Source organism: Eubalaena glacialis, chromosome 4, assembly GCF_028564815.1.
Source record: "Eubalaena glacialis isolate mEubGla1 chromosome 4, mEubGla1.1.hap2.+ XY, whole genome shotgun sequence".
Lineage (NCBI taxonomy): Eukaryota > Metazoa > Chordata > Mammalia > Artiodactyla > Balaenidae > Eubalaena > Eubalaena glacialis.
This window is the reverse complement of record NC_083719.1, coordinates 76792779-76815352: the sequence shown is the minus strand read 5'-3', so window position 1 is coordinate 76815352 and position 22574 is coordinate 76792779. Positions and strand designations below refer to the sequence as shown.

At 38.1% G+C, this 22574-nt stretch overlaps 1 protein-coding gene across 4 annotated transcripts in view; it reads left to right on the top strand.

Annotated features, from left to right (window-relative positions):
* Positions 1–22574, top strand: part of MCTP1 (multiple C2 and transmembrane domain containing 1) — a 562693-nt gene that overhangs the window by 331952 nt on the left and 208167 nt on the right. For 3 of the 4 annotated variants that reach the window (XM_061188003.1, XM_061188002.1, XM_061188001.1), the window contains 2 exons: positions 7653–7823; positions 10300–10430. In XM_061188003.1, coding sequence (XP_061043986.1) covers positions 7653–7823; positions 10300–10430 — 302 coding nt within the window. Of the gene's footprint in view, positions 1–2917; positions 2996–7652; positions 7824–10299; positions 10431–22574 lie in introns of all 4 variants that reach the window. The other variant, XM_061188000.1, reaches the window with a different exon arrangement.

Here is a 22574-nt window from a genome sequence, read left to right as displayed (position 1 = left end):
TATCATGTTTCTCATGAGAGTAATAAAAATATGTGAAGCCAATTGGATTACTCTAAGTCAGAATTTCATTAAAGACTTTTAACTTCCCATTAAAGGATGGTAATTCAGTGCAGTTCTTTCAAATATTTAGTACATTTAAGTTTCTTCTCAGTTATCTCCATTGACTAGACATTTAGATTCTGATGACTGAGAGCTAATTGAACAATCCATCTTATGAGAGCATTGTAGTGAATTAAAGAGAGATTTTAATATTGTTTAAATGGAGAAGGCTGGGCTATGCCAAGATACCTCATACAAAAAAATGGAGAATGGATCATAATATGAAATGGGTGAAAAGGAGTGCATAGAATACAGAACAATCCAGAGTTATGTGAGAGCACTACCTTATGGTAGGATCAAACAGAAGTATGGTTAAAGGAAGACCCTGCAGACCAAGGAGAAGAGATATTGCCTTTGTAAAACAAGAATGTGATCCTGTGCGGAAGTGCTTACATTCTGAACAACTCAACTGTGTATGACATACACCCAAGAAAAGTTCAGGTATTATTTCTATCAATAGGTATGAAAGTAAGACCCTCAGGAAAAAAAATTAACTTTTAATTTAAAGTCTCAAAAAATGTCTCTGTAAGTCAAACACAGGACTCATTGTTTCTTTACCATACCATTGGTAGAAACCTATAGATTACTTCAGCAAACCAACAAGGTTACAAGTTATATGGTGCTTTTCTATTAGTATATATTTTGAGCAAATACAGTAAAAGCTTAAGAGCTTTTGTTTGGCCACAGTTAAGTTTAGAGAGGGTAGTTAGAACATCTGAAGTAAACATAAATACCTTCCTGACAACGTAAATTGTATCAAGAAGCAGTAGAAATAGGAAAGAAAGTTTACAGATAAAAACCTGGAGAATTTCTCTAAGGATTATAGCACCAGTGAATCATCTTCTAAGAAAAAAAGGGATCGAAGCTTTATTATTAGATGAGACATTTCAAACGAGGCTGGACAAAACACTGGGAGGGTTTTCTGTAAAGGCAATCCTGCTTTGAGCGGATGGATGGACTGTAGAACAAATCTACTTGTTGGACTTATCATCCAGGTGCAATTCACTGGAATAAACTCAGCAGGAAAAGGGAAAGATAGAACATGCCTGTGCCTGGGATTGAGCTAATAATTGCTCCACGCTCCAAGCTTTGCAGCACAAAACAGTCATTCCAGGCTGTCATTATCTCTTCTTTGTAGTGTCTGTGGATCATTTGATTAAATAAAAGCATGTGCACCTCTGTGCTGAAGATAGAGGAAAGGGCTGCCTCCACACACAGCCATTGTAAAGACACAAGCAATGTCTTTCACTCCAGTTTCATAGTGTCTAGGTCTCATTTGGAAGGATTAGGTTGTACACAGGTTAAAAAAAAAAAAAATCCAAGATAACAAAAGCCAAGGATTATTTGCACACAACAGGGAGAAGATTGGTATGACTGAGTGTTCCTTTAGCCACACGTTAAGTCTAAACAGACTTTTTTGGTTTTGTTCTCTGTTTTAATCAGGATCTAGAATAATAGGAATTTATCATTAGTGATCCAGTTTTTAAGAAATGCAATTAGTAAACTTTATTAACGAGAACTGGAACATAGAAGTGTTCTTAATTTGTTTGAAAGATTCTACAACTTCACCTTTTTAATGAGACTACAGTTTGTTATGGAGTACAGTTAACTCTCATATGTTTTGCTTAACAATATATGCTAGAGTTACTACCACTCGAAAACTTTTTCTTCCTTTAAGCCCTTGATTAGCCTTTCTTAATAATCTATACCCAACGATATATTTCATCTAAACATAAGTCAAAGTATTTCAACAAATCCTGTACAAATTAAATGCATTTTTGGGATTGAACTTCTTAGGCTCTGTCCACAAATTGAGATGTAGTGGGGAAAATCATCAGTTAGTTATCAGCAATTCCAGATTCAAATGTCAGACTTGCCAATCTCTAGCCATTTGGTGTTAAGTAGGGTATTTATCTTCTCTGTGCCTCAGTTTCTGTACCTTAAAAATACTTGTCATGAAAAACACTAGATTATGAAAACTCCAGCACATAATAGCTGCTCAATACATGTTTACTTCTTTGTGTGATCTAACCCATTTTTCAGACTGGCCTAATTCAGTCCTCCTTGTTGATATTAGTAAAGCTGATGACTCTCATAATTCTGTTGTTTGGAAACTTTGTCTAGCTGCTCTAGAAGTGTTTTAATACAGACTTTTAGCTCCACCATGATAATTTCCTTCCATTGTTTCCTGTTCATCTGTATCTTTTTTACCCATCTCTTGCTGCTCTTGGTCTTAGTAGTGAAGGGAACTTAGGGTTATTTTTTTAGTAGCAAAGGCAACAAAGATAAGTATTGTGTGGGGCAAAATGTCTCTGTTACTTTAGAAATATCTCTTTAAAAGTTACAAAAGATTCACATGTGGGATGCAGTTAACATGATTATAGTTATCGCCTGTCCATGCAACATTTATTCTTCTGGAGCCTTATCACTTTTTTGACATTGGAAACAGTCTCCAAAAATTTTGGAGCAACAGACTTGGGAAAATGATTCTTTCCATGATTTCTCTTGCTCTGTTTCTTTTCTCTGCTACACCTACTAATAAAAACCTGAAACCACTCAAACAGGATCCATCACCATATAATCTCTGTACTTTATTTTCTTGACCACTGCAGCATTATGTTACTAAAGAAGGGGGTGGAAACTATCGTGGCATTGGTCTTCATTGTGCTAGGAGACATTTTCTGACAGTGACTTCAGCAGCAAATACATATTTTTTTCAAATATTTTAAAAAGAGTGATGCTAAACTCTGATTGACGTGAGGTGTTGATAGTTGCCCAAAGATTTCCCATACAGCTCTGATCATTCATTTCCATCCAGACATGCGGCAGGACTGCTTTTCCTGTCCTGGGCTTCTGCAGAGCAGAGCTTCAGAATGCTCATTACCAAAATGCACAAGTAAGTTCAACCAGTTTGCTTATGTTTTCTGAGCTTGCATGAGCTGTGAACTCTCATGGCTGACTTACTCTTCTGAAAACCATTCCCTATCCTAACGTCTTTTATGTATATGAAAAGGGATTGAAATCTTGAATTCGTTTTCAAGGAATAATGTACATAAACTAATATTCTGTTTAAAATGCCAGCTCACTAATTCTAAAATCTTACTAAAGATACATGTCTTTGACTAATTACCTGAGACTTTGAAATTTATATTATTACCTGGTATCTTGATATTCTTTATTAAATCTGAACTTGGACGAATATTCCTTATGAGAGTGGATCTCAAACTTCAATGTGCATGAGAACCACATGGGGCACATGTTGGAGAAACACGTGCGTCTCTGCCCACAAGAACTGAATCATATCCTGGAAGATCAGGCCTGGCGATTTCAACAAATTGCCTATTAAAACTGGGGAATTCCTGCTTTAAAAGTTCAAAGAGTACTTCTTTTGTGGAGTTGGCTCTTTGCTTCGAAGCTGGGTTGCTTTTCCTTTTTATTCTTCCCTTCTTTTTTCTTTCCCTCATATTTCAACAAGGACATAGTTGAAAACATTACCTTAGATGACTAAGTACCAGCTGTAATATGTTAATTTTATTGAGGCATTTCTTGGATGTATTTAACACTCCTTGCCCTTTAGGTGCTCAATAAGTAATTTTTGGTTGACCGATTATCAATTATTCAGTTAATTGTTTAGATACATCCTATTAGAAAAATCATTAACAAAGGAAATAATAAATTAAACAAACCACATAATTTTTCAATGGCCTCCTATTTCTCTCTTTAAATGTTCCAAATATCCAGACCAATGTGCTTTCCTCATTAGTAAATTAGGAAGCAGAACTAAAGAAGGACTTTAATTAGCATATATAGTATCCATGCCAGAGAGTGGATGATGTCTACAATTATAGTAATTAATACTAGTTATTAGAACATAGGAGAAGACCAGTGTGCATGCACCTTAGAACTTTTAAAGCAGGGGCGGGGGGTGGTGGTCTCATACTTGAGTACGCATCAGAGCCCTCTCCAGGGAGGGCTGGTTAAACCAGAGCAGTGGGCCCCGCATCCAGAGCTGATGATTCCGTTGGTCTGGGATGGGGCTAAAGAATCTGAATTTCTAACAAGTTCCTTGGGTGACACTGATGCCACTGCTCTGTGGACCGTACTTGGAGAACTTTGCTATACAGAGGAAGGAAACTTTAACCAGAACAGCAAGTTACTCAGAAGCTATGTTGGGGAGCATTAACGCTAGTGCTTTTCAAAGTTTGTTTGTTTTAGTTGTGGAATTCTACTTGTTCCCCAATGAGTTCCCCAAAACTTTGATTTAAAAACTAAGTTTAGTAATAGCTATCTTAAGTGGATTAAATCTTCTTTGTTTATGGAATATACTTTTTTTCCATTCAGACCCCCAACACACCCCCCTGACCAACCCCCTCACACACACTCAGAGCAGTGCTCTTAGTACATGGGGGCCTGGTGTACTGTCTGGAAACCGTAGATAAGAAAACTGAGGCCCAGAGAGGGAGCAGTGTGCCCAAGTCACATAGTCAGAAATTGCTAGAAAGATGCAAGTAGACATTTATGCTAAGGCCTTGCCTTTTCTCCTGTTGGTATCCTAAGTTTTATATCTTCCCCCTTTACCTTATAATTTTATTTCAAGTTCCTATTCTTCACACTCAGACTAAATATTTATCTGTTTCGTGACTATGTAGCTGGTCAAATCACAGCTGAATTATGAAGTCTCTTTTTAGAAGAGTACCATTTTAACAAAAATAGATTGAAAAAAAATCACTTTAAAAAATGATATTTGGTTGGTACATTTTTAGAACCCAACCTTTGTTTTCCTTTTAGCCTTTTATACAGGTCACCTTAATTTCCACAATCACTAGCCCTGTTTTTGTTCAGAAATATTCTCCCCTCCTCCACCCCCCAACTCTTAGCTTCCCAAGTCGCTTTGGGAATGTTCCTCCAGGTTATAGAAAAGCATTTGGTAACAACTAGTGGCACTAGGTAAAGCCTCCATTAAGTTCATTCTGTTTCTGTGAAAGCATGAAGGATCCCATGGGAAGCATTCCTTCTCATCTTAAAAGTAAAATTCTTGTTCTCATGTGAAAAATGGGAGGAGGAGTGAACAAGTAAGGGTTTCAGACGTGGTACCATTCAAGAACCTAGCTCGGCATAGCTAACCGAAGTTGCTGTGTAACCTAGATTGTACCCAACTGTTATTTGGTGAGTGCAGTGTATGACTTGCACTGCTAGAGTGTGTAGGAAATGTCATTAAGTATATCCATCTGCAAGCTGGAATGTTGTAAGTATGAATACATGTGCTCATATGACAGAGAAGTAGAAGGTGATGTCATGTATTAGCCATGTAGGAAAATGTAGACCGAATGTCATTTCAAATATAAGCAACTCACCTAACTGAAGAGTACCCTTTAGCAACATTATACTTAAATCATGACTACTTTGAAACCTCGGGGAGAGTCTCTGCCCTAAAGACCAATATTGGAAGAAGCTCAGGAATAAAGGTCAGAAATACTGGGTTCTGGTCCCATATCCATCATTTATTAGCCCAGCCACTTGGAGCCTCAAATTCCTCATCAGTAAAATGGAAATCGCAGGACTTGCCTTCCTACTTCATAGGGTTTTAGTGGAAACTAAATTCTGTAATGTATATATAGGCACTTTCAAAGTCTAAAGCTCTATATAAATGGGTAGCTTTTAACTCCTTAGTCTTCACTAAGATAATTATTTCTTCTTACTTGCCAAAAATTTGTTTTCCTTCTTTGCCACTCATGCCCCTTAACAAAAGTTTCAGACGCATAGTTGAGAACCTGATTCTCTAGAGTCTGCTGTTGTAGTCTCAAGAGCAGCAATAGTCAGATAGACAGATAGATAGGCACTGAAATCGATTGCTGCATTATATAAAATAAGTAGCATGAAATCTTAGAACCAAAAAAAAAAAACTTGAAAATTATTTGGTGCAATGAATTCTAAACAATTATTTTAATCTGAGAAATCCTTGGCTCAAACAAAATCAATGTGGAAACCCAATGTATTGATATAAAACAGATGGGAGTAGAGGGGCTCCACTGAAGTGGGGTATGGAGTCCTGTGGAAGTTACAGGTGCTCCATGTAACCTTGGCTTCTCTTCAGAACACAGGTGACACTGCTCTTGGGCTCACAGAGGCGAGGGATGTGTAGGCAAAGTCCTGCACTGATATTAATAAGGCAGAGCCACCAAGAAGTGGTGTTTAAAATTTGCTGATCACCAAGGCAGGGAAATATACAATGTGATTTAGAAAGATTTCCATGGACATGTTCAAATATTAAAAGTATTATCTTTTGAAGAATATAGTTTTCATTTTCCTAATAAGCATCCTGAAACGCATGACTTTTGATGGTAGATAAAAAATGGCTATGCCATTATTATGGTGTGGGGAAAAAGTAAGAATTCAAAGTGGGAGGGGGAGTTATACAAAATAGACTGTCACTTTAGTGTGGAAAGAATTAGGCCAAAAGTAGAGCTAATCCATAATTTAGAAGTGGAGTACTCTGAGGTTGAGAGAAACATTGAATTTCTTCATGAAATCACTGTAAGTGAAGAAAACGTGCTTGACAACATTAAAAAAAAAAAAACAAACAGCAATTTTTATAATACTCCTTGGTTCTGAATCCAGATTGAAAAGATCTTTAACATTTTAGCTACTTTCGCTGGCTTGTTTTATATGCTATTTAGTTCAAGAGATTAGATGGCATTTTTAGACTTACTGATTTTTAAAAATTCTGAGTTTGTCCACTGGCTTGAGTACTGTGACTTAGAATTGAGCAATTAAAAGTTATTGAAGAAAGTGTTCAAATACTAGAGAACTAAATCCAGAAACATACCTGCCAATATAAATCACATATGTAATTTTTAAAATTTGTGATGCAAGTTTCAGGCATAAGCAAGCTATCTCGGGAGGGCATATTGACTTTTCTGTGGTCTGTGGTACCTTAAGTAGTTTTTTAGAGAGCTGAAACTCAGTTATCTCTTACTGTGGCAATAAAGAAGTTTTTTAATTGTCTGAATAGAACTTAAAACTAATCTTAGAACTAAAAACCGCCTGTAAAATCCACTTGTAGCACGAAAAAAGATTTTCAAAAACTGTTACTGACAAATGCTAGATGTGTTTATTATGATTTTTCATAATAAAAACTTTGAAGCAGCAAAAAAACTGTTACTAATTAAAAATTACATATCACAGTGTGGATGAGGCCTTTTACATTTATATTTATTTATACATATTTAGACAGGCATATTTGACACATATGCAAATATTCTGTAATATTCTTAAAATATCTACATGTAATTTTAAGAGTTGAAAAAGTAGACTTTATTTTGAGCACACACCTCTTTTACACAACAACCTTAAATTTATGAGATAATAATTTCATATTTATCAATAATTGTATAATAAATAACTAATAATCTATTAATTGTTTTTATTTTTAAAAATTGTAACTGCCTATTTTTTATTTTTGAAAAACTATAACAACAGAGGAAAGGGTAATGCCAAATGTGGTATTTTGGTTTAAAACACAGTAAGCTAATTCTGTTTTCCTTTGCCACAAGTTTCAGACCCAAAGTTTACGTCTGTCAGATGTACACAGAAAACCACATCTTTGGAGAGGAATAGTCAGCATCACATTGATTGAGGGGCGAGACCTCAAGGCAATGGATTCAAATGGGTTGAGTGACCCCTACGTGAAGTTCCGGCTTGGGCATCAGAAGTACAAGAGCAAGGTGACCTATCTCTTTTGTGTTCCCATCAGTGCTTGGAAGGCAGTGGTTGGTTAATAGCCACGCTCTGAGACGTGAAAACACTAGACACTTTTTTAATGCTTTACCGAACTACTTTTCAACATCATGTCAGGCAACAGTACTAACAATTGTATTGCATTTCTTACTTTATATACTATGTGACCTTTGGTAAACTATTTCTCTATGTCTCAGTTTCTTCACCTATCACACGGAATAATACTAGGAACTATCTCTTTAAAAAAAAAAAAAAAAAGCTGGAACAAACCTAAGTCAATGCCTGGCACATAAAGTGCTCAAAGAATGTTGGCTACTATTATTACTGCATCTAGTACTAGTACAAGTACTACAAATAGCACTATTTGACATGTATGAAAAATCTTTGTGCATTACTCTGAACCATTTTTTCAAATTGACTTGCACCAATGCAGATTGCAAGGTTTTAAAAATTTACTTAGAAAACAGAGGGCCAAGGTCCTGCTGCCACTACAGCAGTATGCCATGGCACAAGTTACTTTGCCTCTCCATACCCCCATTTCCCCATCTGTGAGAATGAGAATTAAAATAATGCCTACCTAATAAAGTTATTGAGAAGATTGAATACTGTATGTCATGCATGTAAAGGGCTTAGAATATTGCTTTGCCCATAATAAATACTCAATAAACGGTAGTAGCGGAAGGAAGAGGAAGAGTAGCAGCAGTAGTAAGTATATTATGTAATAACACGTGTATTATTAGTAATAACATATTATATTAAATATTCATATCACTATCATATTATTAACAGAAATAATAATAATTAGTAAAGGTCATAGTAGTCATGGTTATATAGTGATAGTTACATTTATCTGTGTTGTATCCAAATACAGCCTCTTTCATGGTCAGCTTCTATAGCTGGTATTCATTGACAGCTTGGGACAACTGATTACACCCACCTTGTATTAGAAATATCACAGAGGTGATTTCTTAGCAGGCTAAGAAATTGGATACCTTCTTAAGTGCCCACATCGAAGGGGAAGGCATCACTTCTGACCTATAGGAAATCATATAGGGAAGACAATCCTAAAAAAGAAAACTGAAAGCTTAAGTTCTTTTTTTGGCCAAATAAGTAAGACAGACCACTCCCCAAAATACTGAAGGCGTTCATCTGAACCCAATTATGAGACATTTGAATTGTCATACCATCCATCCAGTGCCGTGTTTTTTTTTCTGCCATGGGCTTAATAATAACATTTTAAAGAAACTACTGATTCCAAAAATAGGTACCTGTGACCACTTCTATCTTGTCTTTTATCAATTAGCATTATTTCCATGTTCTGGTAGGCTTAAAACATTACTTATTTTTATAGTTCTGCTCTTTAGGTATGAAATATGAAACCCAGCTATGGACATGTGTCTCTCTTTGCTCTTTCTTTCCATGATCTATTGCTGATTAATTTCAGATTATGAACTTTAAAAATTGTGATTCATTTGCGTTACCTTTGCACATAACATACTTCATTGCTTTCAAAGTCTTTACATCTGAAGATCTGTCTCTCATACATTAAAAAGAGAAAAGGCCGCTACATGCCCTCCTGCTAAAAAGAAAGAGTAGGGAAACAAATATGAATGTGGTCTAACTCAATGGTGAATGGAATTTTAAAACACATCAGTATGAGTCACTTGATTCATTGATTCCACCAGGTGTCTTATCTGAATACTTGAAGTTACAAAATTGCACGTCAGATATCTTTCTTATATATGTGACGTGGAGATTATACACACACATATTCATATTAATTCACAAACATTTTTGGCATAGTGCTTTGGGGAAAGAGATCTGAAGCTCTAATAAAAGACTTGAGTTAGAGTCTAGCTACTAAATCCTAATGACTGTAGGTGGGTCACTTAAACCTCAGGTCTCAGCTTCTCCATGTATAAAATTGGGATGATACATCAGTGCTATAATTTTAAGGTAAAAGTTTGCCTGACCACCCCAAAATTACTTTTTTTCCCTCTTGCTCCCACAGAACTTCATTGTCTGTTTTCTTCATTATTCAGCTCGCAGTTCTTATGTGTGTGGGAAGTGAGGGAAAAAAACTCTGGGAATCCTCATCTTCCTTTATTATAAGATGACAGACTACGAGTTATATCTTTGTGTATTAACTGGTTATGTAAAATAAATGCTAGTATCTGAGTTAGCTATTTCACTTACAGACTCTTTGCCTTTTCTATGTAATTCATATCTGTTATCTGTTACTCAAAATAATGCGAGGGTGCCTGTTGGTTTTCAGGACACATTCTTTTGGGTTCTCTCATACAATATGTAGGTAGTAAAGATGCTGAGACCTAATGACTTATTTCTGTCATTTCTAGAAGCTCACATGCTTTTCTAGATAGTACATAAAGTTTGATTTATGTCTCAAGTTAAATTTTTTAAGGCTGATATTGAGGAGACAGTAATGACTTTTTGGTTTTCCAGATTATGCCAAAAACTTTGAATCCTCAGTGGCGGGAACAATTTGATTTTCATCTCTATGAAGAAAGAGGCGGAATCATTGATATCACTGCATGGGACAAAGACGCTGGGAAAAGGGATGACTTTATTGGCAGGTTTGTGCAATTTGGTATTTTTGGATCACCCTAGGCAGGATGAGCTTTGTTGTAAGTATGGTATTCTAATTGATCTTTACTGTTTTGATGCAAGGGATATTATCATGGTAAGGCAATGCTTGGGTGAACTGAAAAATAGATTTGAAGACTGACCAGTAGGTGGCAGTTTTGACCAGTTGATGGACAAGCTATCTGAATTTGATATCCAGAAATTTTCTCCAGATGTCAGGAACATTGTGCATAAAAGTTACGGGAGTTGAGAAAGAGGAATCTCATTTGATATAAGATACTTAAAAGGAACAAAGAACATATTCATGGTCTGCAAAGTGATCTGAGATAATATTACTTTTCATAAAGCATATTGTGACCGCAAAATGCATTGTTTCATACAACTACCTGCAAGGTAGAGAATCTTGATAATCTCCTAGGAGTTCATAAATCTCCCAGGAGTTCAAGTTTCAGTGAAGGAAGTGTGTAAGTGAGGCAGATCCAGGTTAATCTGATAATGTGGTGAAGAAAAGAGTATTCTGAAGCTTACATGACATCTCTGCACAAAGACAAGCTTATTTTGAATGATTGCTTGAATTATATGAATTTTTTTCTTACTTTAAAGCCTATTTTTATATTTTCAATAGTTACATATGTGTCTTTATAGCAAAACACGTTGAAACCTGCCAATACTGAAATAAAACACGGTGTACAGAAGAATTTGTTAGTTTAGAAAATCTTTCTTCATCATAGTTGACATGATTTCCAAGTCTCTAAACATACAGCCTGAAGAAATGCATACATATTAATAATAATAAAGGGAATTTTACACTAAAAAAGCAAAAGTAGGACTCCAACCCAACATATTTGTCTCTTTGGCTTTTATTATTCTAAGAAATATGTTTTAAACAACGGTTTTCTTCATTGTATTATAAAGTGAGAGGTCAAAGATCAGCTTCAGTTAACCTTTAATATTTTACTTATAAAATGAAATGAGAAAAACACCACTGCAAGCTAATGCTGTATTACATTTCAATCCTTTTTAGAGGACAAGCTTTCACTGCATATTTTTTCCCTCTAGTAAAATACTATTTTCAGTGTTTTCTTAAAGTTCTACCTTGCTCTCTTTGGGATATACCACCGGCTTAAGTATCAGTATAGATCTGTTAATACACTGAATACATTTTATTATATATATATGTCTGTTTCCATCTTCCTCAATAAGCTATGAGCTCTTTCAAGTAGATGCTTTCTAGCTATTCCTTGAATAATTAATTCATTTTCATAATTTATAGCAACATTAGCTCTATTTGGTGACCACAAGGAAATCAGAATGGCTGTCATATGTAACTTGCTACCTCAATCTCATTACTTTGTATTCAAACTTGCTTATCATAGTAAAATAACAAAGTAATTGATGAAATGTACTAGCTTCTTGTACTTCTGGGTCCACATTACATGAAGTCCTTCTTATCCTTTTTTCCATTTTTTTCCATAATGACAAATAGCCTTTTACGTATTTTTCTTTCTTTGAAAAGCATCTCCAAATTTGGAAATTACGAAAATTTCTCAGCCCATTTTGTACTGACCTTTCCCTTTTCCTCACTTGATAATATTACAAATTCTTCAAGGGCATGCCTAATTATTTTAAGAAATGTTTGGCAGAGAGGTGGACCTGTTTATCTTACTTCATCTCGTTTCTATGGGTTTTTCCATATTTGGCAAATTTTGAGAGAACAGTGATAAATGGCTGGTGTGAAGATCATAGTGGTTGCTCTAGACAGCTGGGGGAGCTGAGAAGGTCTTATGAAGTTTGGAAAAAGAGAAGAAATCCATTTTTGGAGCTTCTGGATTGGTGAACACGTGCAGGTGCTGGGGGAGTGCTGTGCCCTGAGAACGCATGGAAGCTCCACACCCCTTACACATACCTTACCCTGTGCATTTCTTCCATCCAGCCATTCCTGGGTTATATCCCTTCATAGTAAACTAGTAATCTAGTTGGAAGTGTATCCTCCCTTCTTACTTTTTTAGCTGTTGGAGGTGTTTACCACCTGCATGTAGTTTCTGGCTTGGGCTTTGCCTGGGTTGTTGGATGAGTTCTTTATGCCTGCGGCTATTACACAGGAGAACCTTGCAAGCAGGATCAAGAAGCCCTGGGCTCCAGCGCCCTCAGTGCTTTGATGGGCAAATCTGTGTGCTCTGCTTCCCAGTATCTTGGTTGGATTAAAACTGGCTTGGATGGTGAGTCCAAATACTACCATTAAAGAATTATAGGGATTTCTAAACCTCTCATTTATTTTGAATGACTTACTTTTATTTCCAGTTACTTTTTTTCTAAATATAATAAAAACTTATCTGGGGGGCTTCCCTGGTGGCGCAGTGGTTGAGAATCTGCCTGCCAATGCAGGGGACACGGGTTCGAGACCTGGTCTGGGAAGATCCCACATGCCGCGGAGCAACTAGGCCCGTGAGCCACAACTACTGAGCCTGCGCGTCTGGAGCCTGTGCCCTGCAACAAGAGAGGCCGCAATAGTGAAAGGCCCGCGCACCGCGATGAAGAGTGGCCCCCGCTTGCCGCAACTAGAGAAAGCCCTCGCACGAAACGAAGACCCAACACAGCCAAAAATAAAGAAATAAAGAAATAAAGAATCCTTCCCTCTACTTTAAAAAAAAACAAAACAAAAAAAACTTATCTGGCATCAGCCTCACTAAAAAACATTTGCTTTTGGTCATATGCCAAATATAATTGCCTACGAAAGCAATTTGAGCCAAAAAGTTTTAGAGTAAACAAGAGCACAGGTAGACAAGAAGACTCCCAGGACAGCTTTTGAGTATCAGTTTAAACCATTTTACACAGTAAAGGGATTTACTGTTGAATTTTGAGATAAGCAAAGTGGACAATACAAAATTGTTGTACACTCTGCTAATTTAACAAAGATGCCTGTTGCAGAAAAAGGAAATGACCCTGGCAAATATCATCATTTCCAATCTACTTGATAGCCAGATAGCAGCAGAAACTCTTGGTATCTGACTTTATACTTACTAAATTGTACTTTACACACATCCTGCCACTGAAAAACAATATATTATTAGATCTAAGTGGTGGGCAAGAGAGCTGCATGTGTTTATGTCAAGGTTGTGTGGTAACAGTAGAAATAATGCAGATTATAATAGAATCCCTTGGTCCTAGAACAGTTTAGAAGAGAATAGTTACCTTCTAATTAAATTTGAGTTCTAAGATTAAAGTAACAGGAGTAAAACTGTCATCAGGGTCTTCTGTATTCTCTTTTTTTTTTTTTTCAATTTTTGAATTTTATTTATTTTTTTATACAGCAGGTTCTTATTAGTCATCAATTTTATACACATCAGTGTATACATGTCAATCCCAATCACCCAATTCATCACACCACCATCCCCACGCCCCCACCTCTTTACCCCCTTGGTGTCCATACGTTTGTTCTCTACATCTGTGTCTCTATTTCTGCCTTGCAAACTGGTTCATCTGTACCATTTTTCTAGGTTCCATGTATATGCGTTAATATGCGATATTTGTTTTTCTCTTTCTGACTTACTTCACTCTGTATGACAGCCTCCAGATCCATCCACGTCTCTACAAATGACCCAATTTCGTTCCTTTTTATGGCTGAGTAATATTCCATTGTATATATGTACCACATCTTCTTTATCCATTCATCTGTAGATGGGCATTTAGGTTGCTTCCATGTTCTGGCTATTGTAAATAGAGCTGCAGTGAACATTGTGGTACATGACTCTTTGCATTATGGTTTTCTCAGGGTATATGCCCAGTAGTGGGATTGCTCGGTCGTATGGTAGTTCTATTTTTAGTTTTTTAAGGAACCTCCATACTGTTCTCCATAGTGGCTGTATCAATTTACATTCCCACCAACAGTGCAAGAGGGTTGCCTTTTCTCCACACCCTCTCCAGCATTTATTGTTTGTAGATTTTTTGATGATGACCATTCTGACTGGTGTGAGGTGATACCTCATTGTGGTTTTGATTTGCATTTCTCTAATGATTAGTGATGTTGAGCATTCTTTCATGTGTCTGTTGGCAATCTGTATCTCTTCTTTGGAGAAATGTCTATTTAGGTCTTCTGCCCATTTTTGGATTGGGTTGTTTGTTTTTTTGATATTGAGCTGCATGAGCTGCTTGTAAATCTTGGAGATTAATCCTTTGTCAGTTGCTTCATTTGCAAATATTTTCTCCCATTCTGAGGGTTGTCTTTTCATCTTGTTTATGGTTTCCTTTGCTGTGCAAAAGCTTTGAAGTTTCATTAGGTCCCATTTGTTTATTTTTGTTTTTATTTCCATTTCTCTAGGAGGTGGGTCAGAAAAGATCTTGCTGTGATTTATGTCATAGAGTGTTCTGCTTATGTTTTCCTCTAAGGGTTTTATAGTGTCTGGCCTTACATTTAGGTCTTTAATCCATTTTATTTTTGTGTATGGTGTTAGAAAGTGTTCCAATTTCATTCTTTTACATGTAGCTGTCCAGTTTTCCCAGCACCACTTATTGAAGAGACTGTCTTTTCTCCATTGTATATTCTTGCCTCCTTTATCAAACATAAGGTGACCATATGTGCGTGGGTTTATCTCTGGGCTTTCTATCCTGTTGCATTGATCTATGTTTCTGTTTTTGTGCCAGAACCATACTGTCTTGATTACTGTAGCTTTGTAGTAGAGTCTGAAGTCAGGTAACCTGATTCCTCCAGCTCTGTTTTTCTTTCTCAAGATTGCTTTGGCTATTCAGGGTCTTTCGTGTTTCCATATAAATTGTGAAATTTTTTTGTTCTCGTTCTGTGAAAAATGCAATTGGTAGTTTCATAGGGATTGCATTGAATCTGTAGATTGCTTTGGGTGGTATAGTCATTTTCACAATGTTGATCCGTCCAATCCAAGAACATGGTATATCTCTCCATCTGTTTGTATCATCTTTAATTTCTTTCATCAGTGTCTTATAGTTTTCTGCCTACAGGTCTTTTGTCTCCTTAGGTAGGTTTATTCCTAGGTATTTTATTCTTTTTGTTGCAGTGGTAAATGGGAGTATTTCCTTAATTTCTCTTTCAGATTTTTCATCATTAGTGTATAGGAATGAAAGAGATTTCTGGGCATTAATTTTGTATCCTGCTACTCTACCAAATCATTGATTAGCTCTAGTAGTTTTCTGGTAGAGTCTTTAAGGATTCACTATGTATAGTATCATGTCATCTGCAAACAGTGACATCTTTACTTCTTTTCCGATTTGGATTCCTTTTATTTCTTTTTCTTCTCTGATTGCTGTGGCTAACACTTCCAAAACTATGTTGAATAATGGTGGTGAGAGTGGACAACCTTGTCTTATTCCTGATCTTAGAGGAAATGGTTTCAGTTTTTTACCATTGAGAATGATGTTGGCTGTGGGTTTGTCATATATGGCCTTTATTATGTTGAGGTAAGTTCCCTCTATGCCTACTTTCTGGAGGGTTTTTATCATAAATGGGTGTTGAATTTTGTCAAAAGCTTTTTCTGCATCTATTGAGATAATCATATAGTTTTTCTCCTTCAATTTGTTAATATGGTGTATCACATTGATTGCTCTGTGTATATTGAAGAATCCTTGCATTCCTGGGATAAACCCCCCTTGATCATGGTGTATGATCCTTTTAACGTGCCGTTGGATTCTGTTTGCTAGTATTTTGTTGAGGATTTTTCCATCTATGTTCATCAGTGATATTGGCCTGTAGTTTTCTTTCTTTGTGACATCTTTGTCTGGTTTTGGTATCAGGGTGATGGTGGCCTCGTAGAATGAGTTTGGGAGTGTGCCTCCCTCTGCTATATTTTGGAAGAGTTTGAGAAGGATAGGTGTTAGCTCTTCTCTAAAGATGTTTGATAGATTTCACCTGTGAAACCATCTGGTCCTGGGTTTTTGCTTGTTGGAAGATTTTTAATCACAGTCTCAATTTCAGTGCTTGTGATTGGTGTGTTTATATTTTCTGTTTCTTCCTGGTTCAGTCTCGAAGGTTGTGCTTTTCTAAGAAGTTGTCCATTTCTTCCAGGTTGTCCATTTTATTGGCATATAGTTGCTTGTAGTAATCTCTCATGATCCTTTGTATTTCTGCAGTGTCAGTTGTTACTTCTCCTTTTTCATTTCTAATTCTATTGATTTGAGTCTTCTCCCTTTTTTTCTTGATGAGTCTGGCTAATGGTTTATCAATTTTGTTTATCTTCTTAAAGAACCAGCTTTTAGTTTTATTGATCTTTGCTATCGTTTCCTTCATTTCTTTTTCATTTATTTCTGATCTGATCTTAATGATTTCTTTTCTTCTGCTAACTTTGGGGTTTTTGTGTTCTTCTTTCTCTAATTGCTTTAGGTGTAAGGTTAGGTTGTTTATTTGAGATGTTTCTTGTTTCTTGAGGTAGGATTGTATTGCTATAAACTTCCCTCTTAGAACTGCTTTTGCTGCATCCCATAGGTTTGGGCTGGTTGTGTTTTCATTGTCATTTGTTTCTAGGAATTTTTTTATTTCCTCTTCGATTTCTTCAGTGACCTCTTGGTTATTTAGTAGTGTATTGTTTAGCCTCCATTTTTAAAATTTTTTACAGATTTTTTTCCTGTAATTGATATCTAGTCTCATAGTGTTGTGGTCGGAAAAGATACTTGATACGATTTCAATTTTCTTAAATTTACCAAGGCTTGATTTGTGACTTAAGATCTGATCTATCCTGAAGAATGTTCCATGAGCACTTAGAAGAAAGTGTATTCTGTTGTTTTTGGATGGAATGTCCTAAAAATATCAATGAAATCCATCTTGTTTAATGTATCATTTAAAGCTTGTGTTTCCTTATTTATTTTCATTTTGGATGATCTGTCCATTGGTGAAAGTGGGGTGTTAAACTCCCCTACTATGATTGTGTTGCTGTTGATTTCCCCTTTTATGGCTGTTAGCATTTGCCTTATGTATCGTGGTGCTCCTATGTTGGGTGCATAAATATATATAATTGTTATATCTTCTTCTTGGATTGATCCCTTGATCATTATATAGTGTCCTTCTTTGTCTTTTGTAATATTCTTTATTTTAAAGTCTATTTTGTCTGACATGAGAATTCCTACTCCAGCTTTCTTTTGATTTCCATTTGCCTGGAATATCTTTTTCCATCCCCTCACTTTCAATCTGTACGTGTCCCTAGATCTGAAGTGGGTCTTTTGTAGACAGCATATGTACAGGTCTTATTTTTGTATCCATTCAGCCTGTCTATGTCTTTTTGTTGGAGCATTTAATCCATTTACATTTACGGTAGTTATCGATATGTATGCTCCTATGACCATTTTCTTAATTGTTTTGGGTTTGTTATTGTAGGTCTTTTCCTTCTCTGTGTTTCCTGCCTAGGGAATTTCCTTTAGCATTTGTTGTAAAGCTGGTTTGGTGGTGCTGGATTCTCTTAGCTTTTGCTTGTCTGTGAAGGTTTTTATTTCTCCATTGAATCTGAATGAGATCCTTGCTGGTTAGAGTATTCTTGGTCGTAGGTTTTTCCCTTTCATCACTTTAAATATGTCCTGCCACTCCCTTCTGGCCTGCAGAGTTTCTGCTGAAAGATCAGCTGTTAACCTTATGGGGATTCCCTTGTATGTTATTTGTTGCTTTTCCCTTGCTGCTTTTAATATTTTTTCTTTGTATTTAATTTTTGATAGTTTGATTAGTATGTGTCTTGGCGTGTTTCTCCTTGGATTTATCCTGTATGGGACTCTCTGTGCTTCCTGGACTTGAATAACTATTTCCTTTCCCATATTAGGGAAGTTTTCAACTATAATCTCTTCAAAGATATTCTCAGTCCCTTTGTTTTTTTCTTCTTCTTCTGGGACCCCTATAATTCAAATGTTGGTGCGTTTAGTGTCCCAGAGGTCTTTGAGACTGTCCTCAATTCTTTTCATCCTTTTTTCTTTATTCTGCTCTGTGGTAGTTATTTCCACTATTTTATCTTCCAGGTCACTTATCCGTTCTTCTGCCTCAAGTTATTCTGCTATTGATTCCTTCTAGAGAATTTTTAATTTCATTTATTGTGTTGTTCATCATTGTTTGCTCTTTAGTTCTTCTATGTCCTTGTTAAATGTTTCTTGTATTTTCTCCATTCTATTTCCAAGATTTTTGGACCATCTTTACTATCATTACTCTGAATTCGTTTTCAAGTAGACTGCCTATTTCCTCTTCATTTGTTTGGTCTGGTGGGTTTTTACCTTGCTCCTTCATCTGCTGCGTGTTTCTCTGTCTTCTCATTTTGCTCAGCTTACTGTGTTTGGGGTCTCCTTTTCGTAGGCTGTAGGTTCGTAGTTCCCATTGTTTTTGGTGTCTGCCCCCAGTGGGTAAGGTTGGTTCAGTGGGTTGTGTAGGCTTCCTGGTGGAGGGGACTGGTGCCTGTGTTTTGGTGGATGAGGCTGGATCTTGTCTTTCTGGTGGGCGGGACTGCATCCGGTGGTGTGTTTTGGGGTGTCTGTGACCTTATTATGATTTTAGGCAGCCTCTCTGCTAATGGGTGGGGTTGTGTTCCTGTCTTGCTAGTTGTTTGGCATAGGGTATCCAGCACTGTAGCTTGCTGGTCGTTGAGTGGAGCTGGGTCTTAGCATTGAGATGGAGATCTCAGGGAGAGCTTTTGCTGTTTGATATTACATGGAGCCGGGAGGTCTCTGGTGGACCAGTGTCCTGAACTTTGCTCTCCCACCTCAGAGGCACAGGCCTGTAACCCGGCCAGAGCAGCAAGACCCTGTCAGACACACGGCTCAGAAGAAAAGGGAGAAAAAAAGGAAGAAAGAAAGAAAAAAAGAAAAAAAAATAAAGTTATTAAAAAATAAAAAATATTATTAAAAATAAAAAATTAAAAAGTAATTTTAAAAAAAGAAAGAAAGAAGAGAGCAACCAAACTAAAAAACAAATCCACCAATGAAAACAAGTGCTAAAAACTATACTAAAAAGAAAAAAAGAAAAAGAAAAAATAACCGGGCAGACAGAACCCTAGGACAAATGGTAAAAGTAAAGCTATACAGACAAAATCACACAAAGTCCACTGCCTTAATTTTGGGATGATTCATTGTCTATTCAGGTATTCCAGAGGTGCAGGGTACATCAAGTTGATTGTGGAGATTTAATCCGCTGCTCCTGAGGCTGCTGGGAGAAATTTCCCTTTCTCTTCTTTGTTCGCACAGCTCCAGGGTTTCAGCTTTGGATTTGGACCCGCCTCTGCGTGTACGTCGCCTGAGGGCGTCTGTTCTTCGCTCAGACAGGACGGGGTTAAAGGAGCAGCTGATTCGGGGGCTCTGGCTCGCTCAGGCCGGGGGGAGGGAGGGGTACGGATGCGGGGCGAGCCTGCAGCGGCAGATGCCAGCGTGACGTTGCACCAGCCTGAGGCGCGCCGTGCGTTCTGCCGGGGAAGTTGTCCCTGGATCACGGGAGCCTGGCCGTGGCGGGCTGCACAGGCTCCCGGGAGGGGCGGTGTGGATAGTGACCTGTGATTGCACACAGGCTTCTTGGTGGCTTCAGCATCAGCCTTAGCATCTCATGCCCGTGTCTGGTGTCCGCGCTGATAGCCGCGGCTCGCGCCCGTCTCTGGAGCTCATTTAGGTGGTGCTCTGAATCCCCTCTCCTCATGCACCCCGGAACAATGGTCTCTTGCCTCTTAGGCAGTTCCAGACTTTTTCCCGGACTCCCTCTGGGCTAGCTGTGGCGCACTAGCCCCCTTCAGGCTGTGTTCACGCAGCCAACCCCAGTCCTCTCCCTGGGATCTGACTTCTGAAGCCCGAGCCTCAGCTTCCAGCCCCCGCCCGCCCCGGCGGATGAGCAGACAAGCCTCTCGGGCTGGTGAGTGCTGGTCGGTGCCGATCCTCTGTGCGGGAATTTCTCCGCTTTGCCCTCCGCACCCCTGTGGCTGCGCTCTCCTCCATGGCTCCGAAGCTTCCCCCCTCCGCCACCCGCAGTCTCCGCCCGCGAAGGGGCTTCCTAGTGTGTGGAAACCTTTCCTCCTTCCCAGCTCCCTCCCACTGGTGCAGGTCCCATCCCTATTCTTTTGTCTCTGTTGTTTCTTTTTTCTTTTGCCCTACCCAAGTACGTGGGGAGTTTCTTGCCTTTTGGGAAGTCTGAGGTCTTATGCCAGCGTTCAGTAGGTGTTTTGTAGGAGTTGTTCCACACATCGATGTATTTTTGATGTATTTGTGGGGAGGAAGGTGATCTCCACGTCTTACTCCTCCGCCATCTTGAAGGTCTCCCACATATAATGATTTTTGAAATGTGTTTTTGTAAGTGTATACTCTATAACAGGGCTTTGTTTGTTTATTACAAAGATAAGACTGGCTACGAATGAAAGAGCCACTTGCAAATCTGGAGTGCCGACACAGTGAAAACTATTTTTACACTGAACAGTACCCACACCCATTCTTACTTGATCCCACGTAGTCAGGCTTTTGCCCCCAACAATTCACCCAGACTGCTCTTGTCAAGGTCACCTGTGACCACCAAGTTGCTGAATTCAATGGCCAGTGTTTAACCTACATCTTACCTGATCCAGCGGCCGCGCTGGACTTGGCTGATAGCTTCCTCCTTAAAACAGGTGTTTTCAGTTGGCTTCCGGAACAGAGGGCTCTGTTTTCCTCTTACCTCATCACATGTTCTTTCTTCATCTCCCCCGCAGATTTTTCCTCGTTTGCCTCCTGATTTCATTCCGGAGACCCTCAGAGCTCACTCCCTGGGCATCTTCTCTGTCTATACCTGCCCCCGTGGTGCCTTCATCCACTCTTGTGCTTTCCATACCACCTAAGATTGACAACGACAGACATACAGATCCACTCCTTAACTCCACGTCCAACTGCCTGCTTGAAATCTCCATTTGGACGTCTAATAGGCTTCTCCAGTTTAGCAGGTCCAAAGCCAAACTTCTGACCCGCAGTGCCCCAAATCTGCTCCTCCATCAGGATTCTCTCTCATTCGTTGCTAACACCAAAAATCTTGGAGTCATTTTTTATTCTTTTCTTTCATTCTCATCAAGTCCATTCAGCAACTTGCAAACTTCTCCTTCAGAATATAGTCAGAAATCACCCTTATCCTCTCAATCATTCTGTTTCCTGTTGAAGCCACTGTCAGTTTCATGTGGGCAGCGGCAAGAGCCTCCTGTTCTTCTTCCTTCCACATAACATCAATAAAAGAATTTAACTCCTCTGCTCGAAGCCCTGTAGTTGTTTCCCATCTCAGTCTGTGTGCAACCAGTGTCCTCACAGAACCCTCTGATGCTCCTGGTGATCTGGCCCTGCGACCCCTCTGCCCTGAACTTCTGCTACTTTGCCCCTCCCTCCCTCTGCTCTGTCCCAGCGTCTTTGCTGTTCCTCAGGTGCACCATATACCTTCCCACCTCAGGATCTTGTCCTCCATCTGTGACACTCTTTCTTCAGGCGTCCACCTGCCTTGCTTCTTTACCTTCTTTAGGTCTATGCACAAATGTCACATCAGGGAGACAGCCATACCAACCCTATTTAAAATCGAAACTTCTTTTCCTTGACATTACGTTTCTTCTATCCTGCTTTGTTTTCTCCATCGAAGTAATCACCATTTGACATACTATGCATTTCACTTACTTATTTTATCATGTATTTTCCATCACTTGAATGTGAGCTTCATGAAGCCAGGGGTTTTTGAGTGCTTTGTTCATTGTGGTATCCTCAATACCTATTAAAGTATGTGGCAAGTAATAGGTGCTTAATAAATATTTGCTGGATTTAAATTTAAATACCTGAAGTTTGACTGAATACTGGAAATTATGGCTCTTCCTTCTCTGAATAAATATAGCATTTGACACCTGATGTTAATGCAAAGGCAATTAGAACAGCATTCCTTAGTGGAAAGTACGAAGTTTCAGTATAATTAAGAAAGATGTTTGTATATAATTCAAAAGGGAGAATTAATGGGTTAAAGTGTCTAGGTGTCTGAGTAATCTTTGTACTAAAAAAAATACTGAATGGTTGCATTTGAATAAAAAGTAGCCTATGCATTTACCAAGATACTTATAACTTTTTCACCATTATAATATCAAGTGAGTTAATGCCATCTGGCTGTTAAATTTTACACAAAAATAAATTTACCATGAATGGAAAGAAACAATAATAATAGTGCTTTACACTGTATA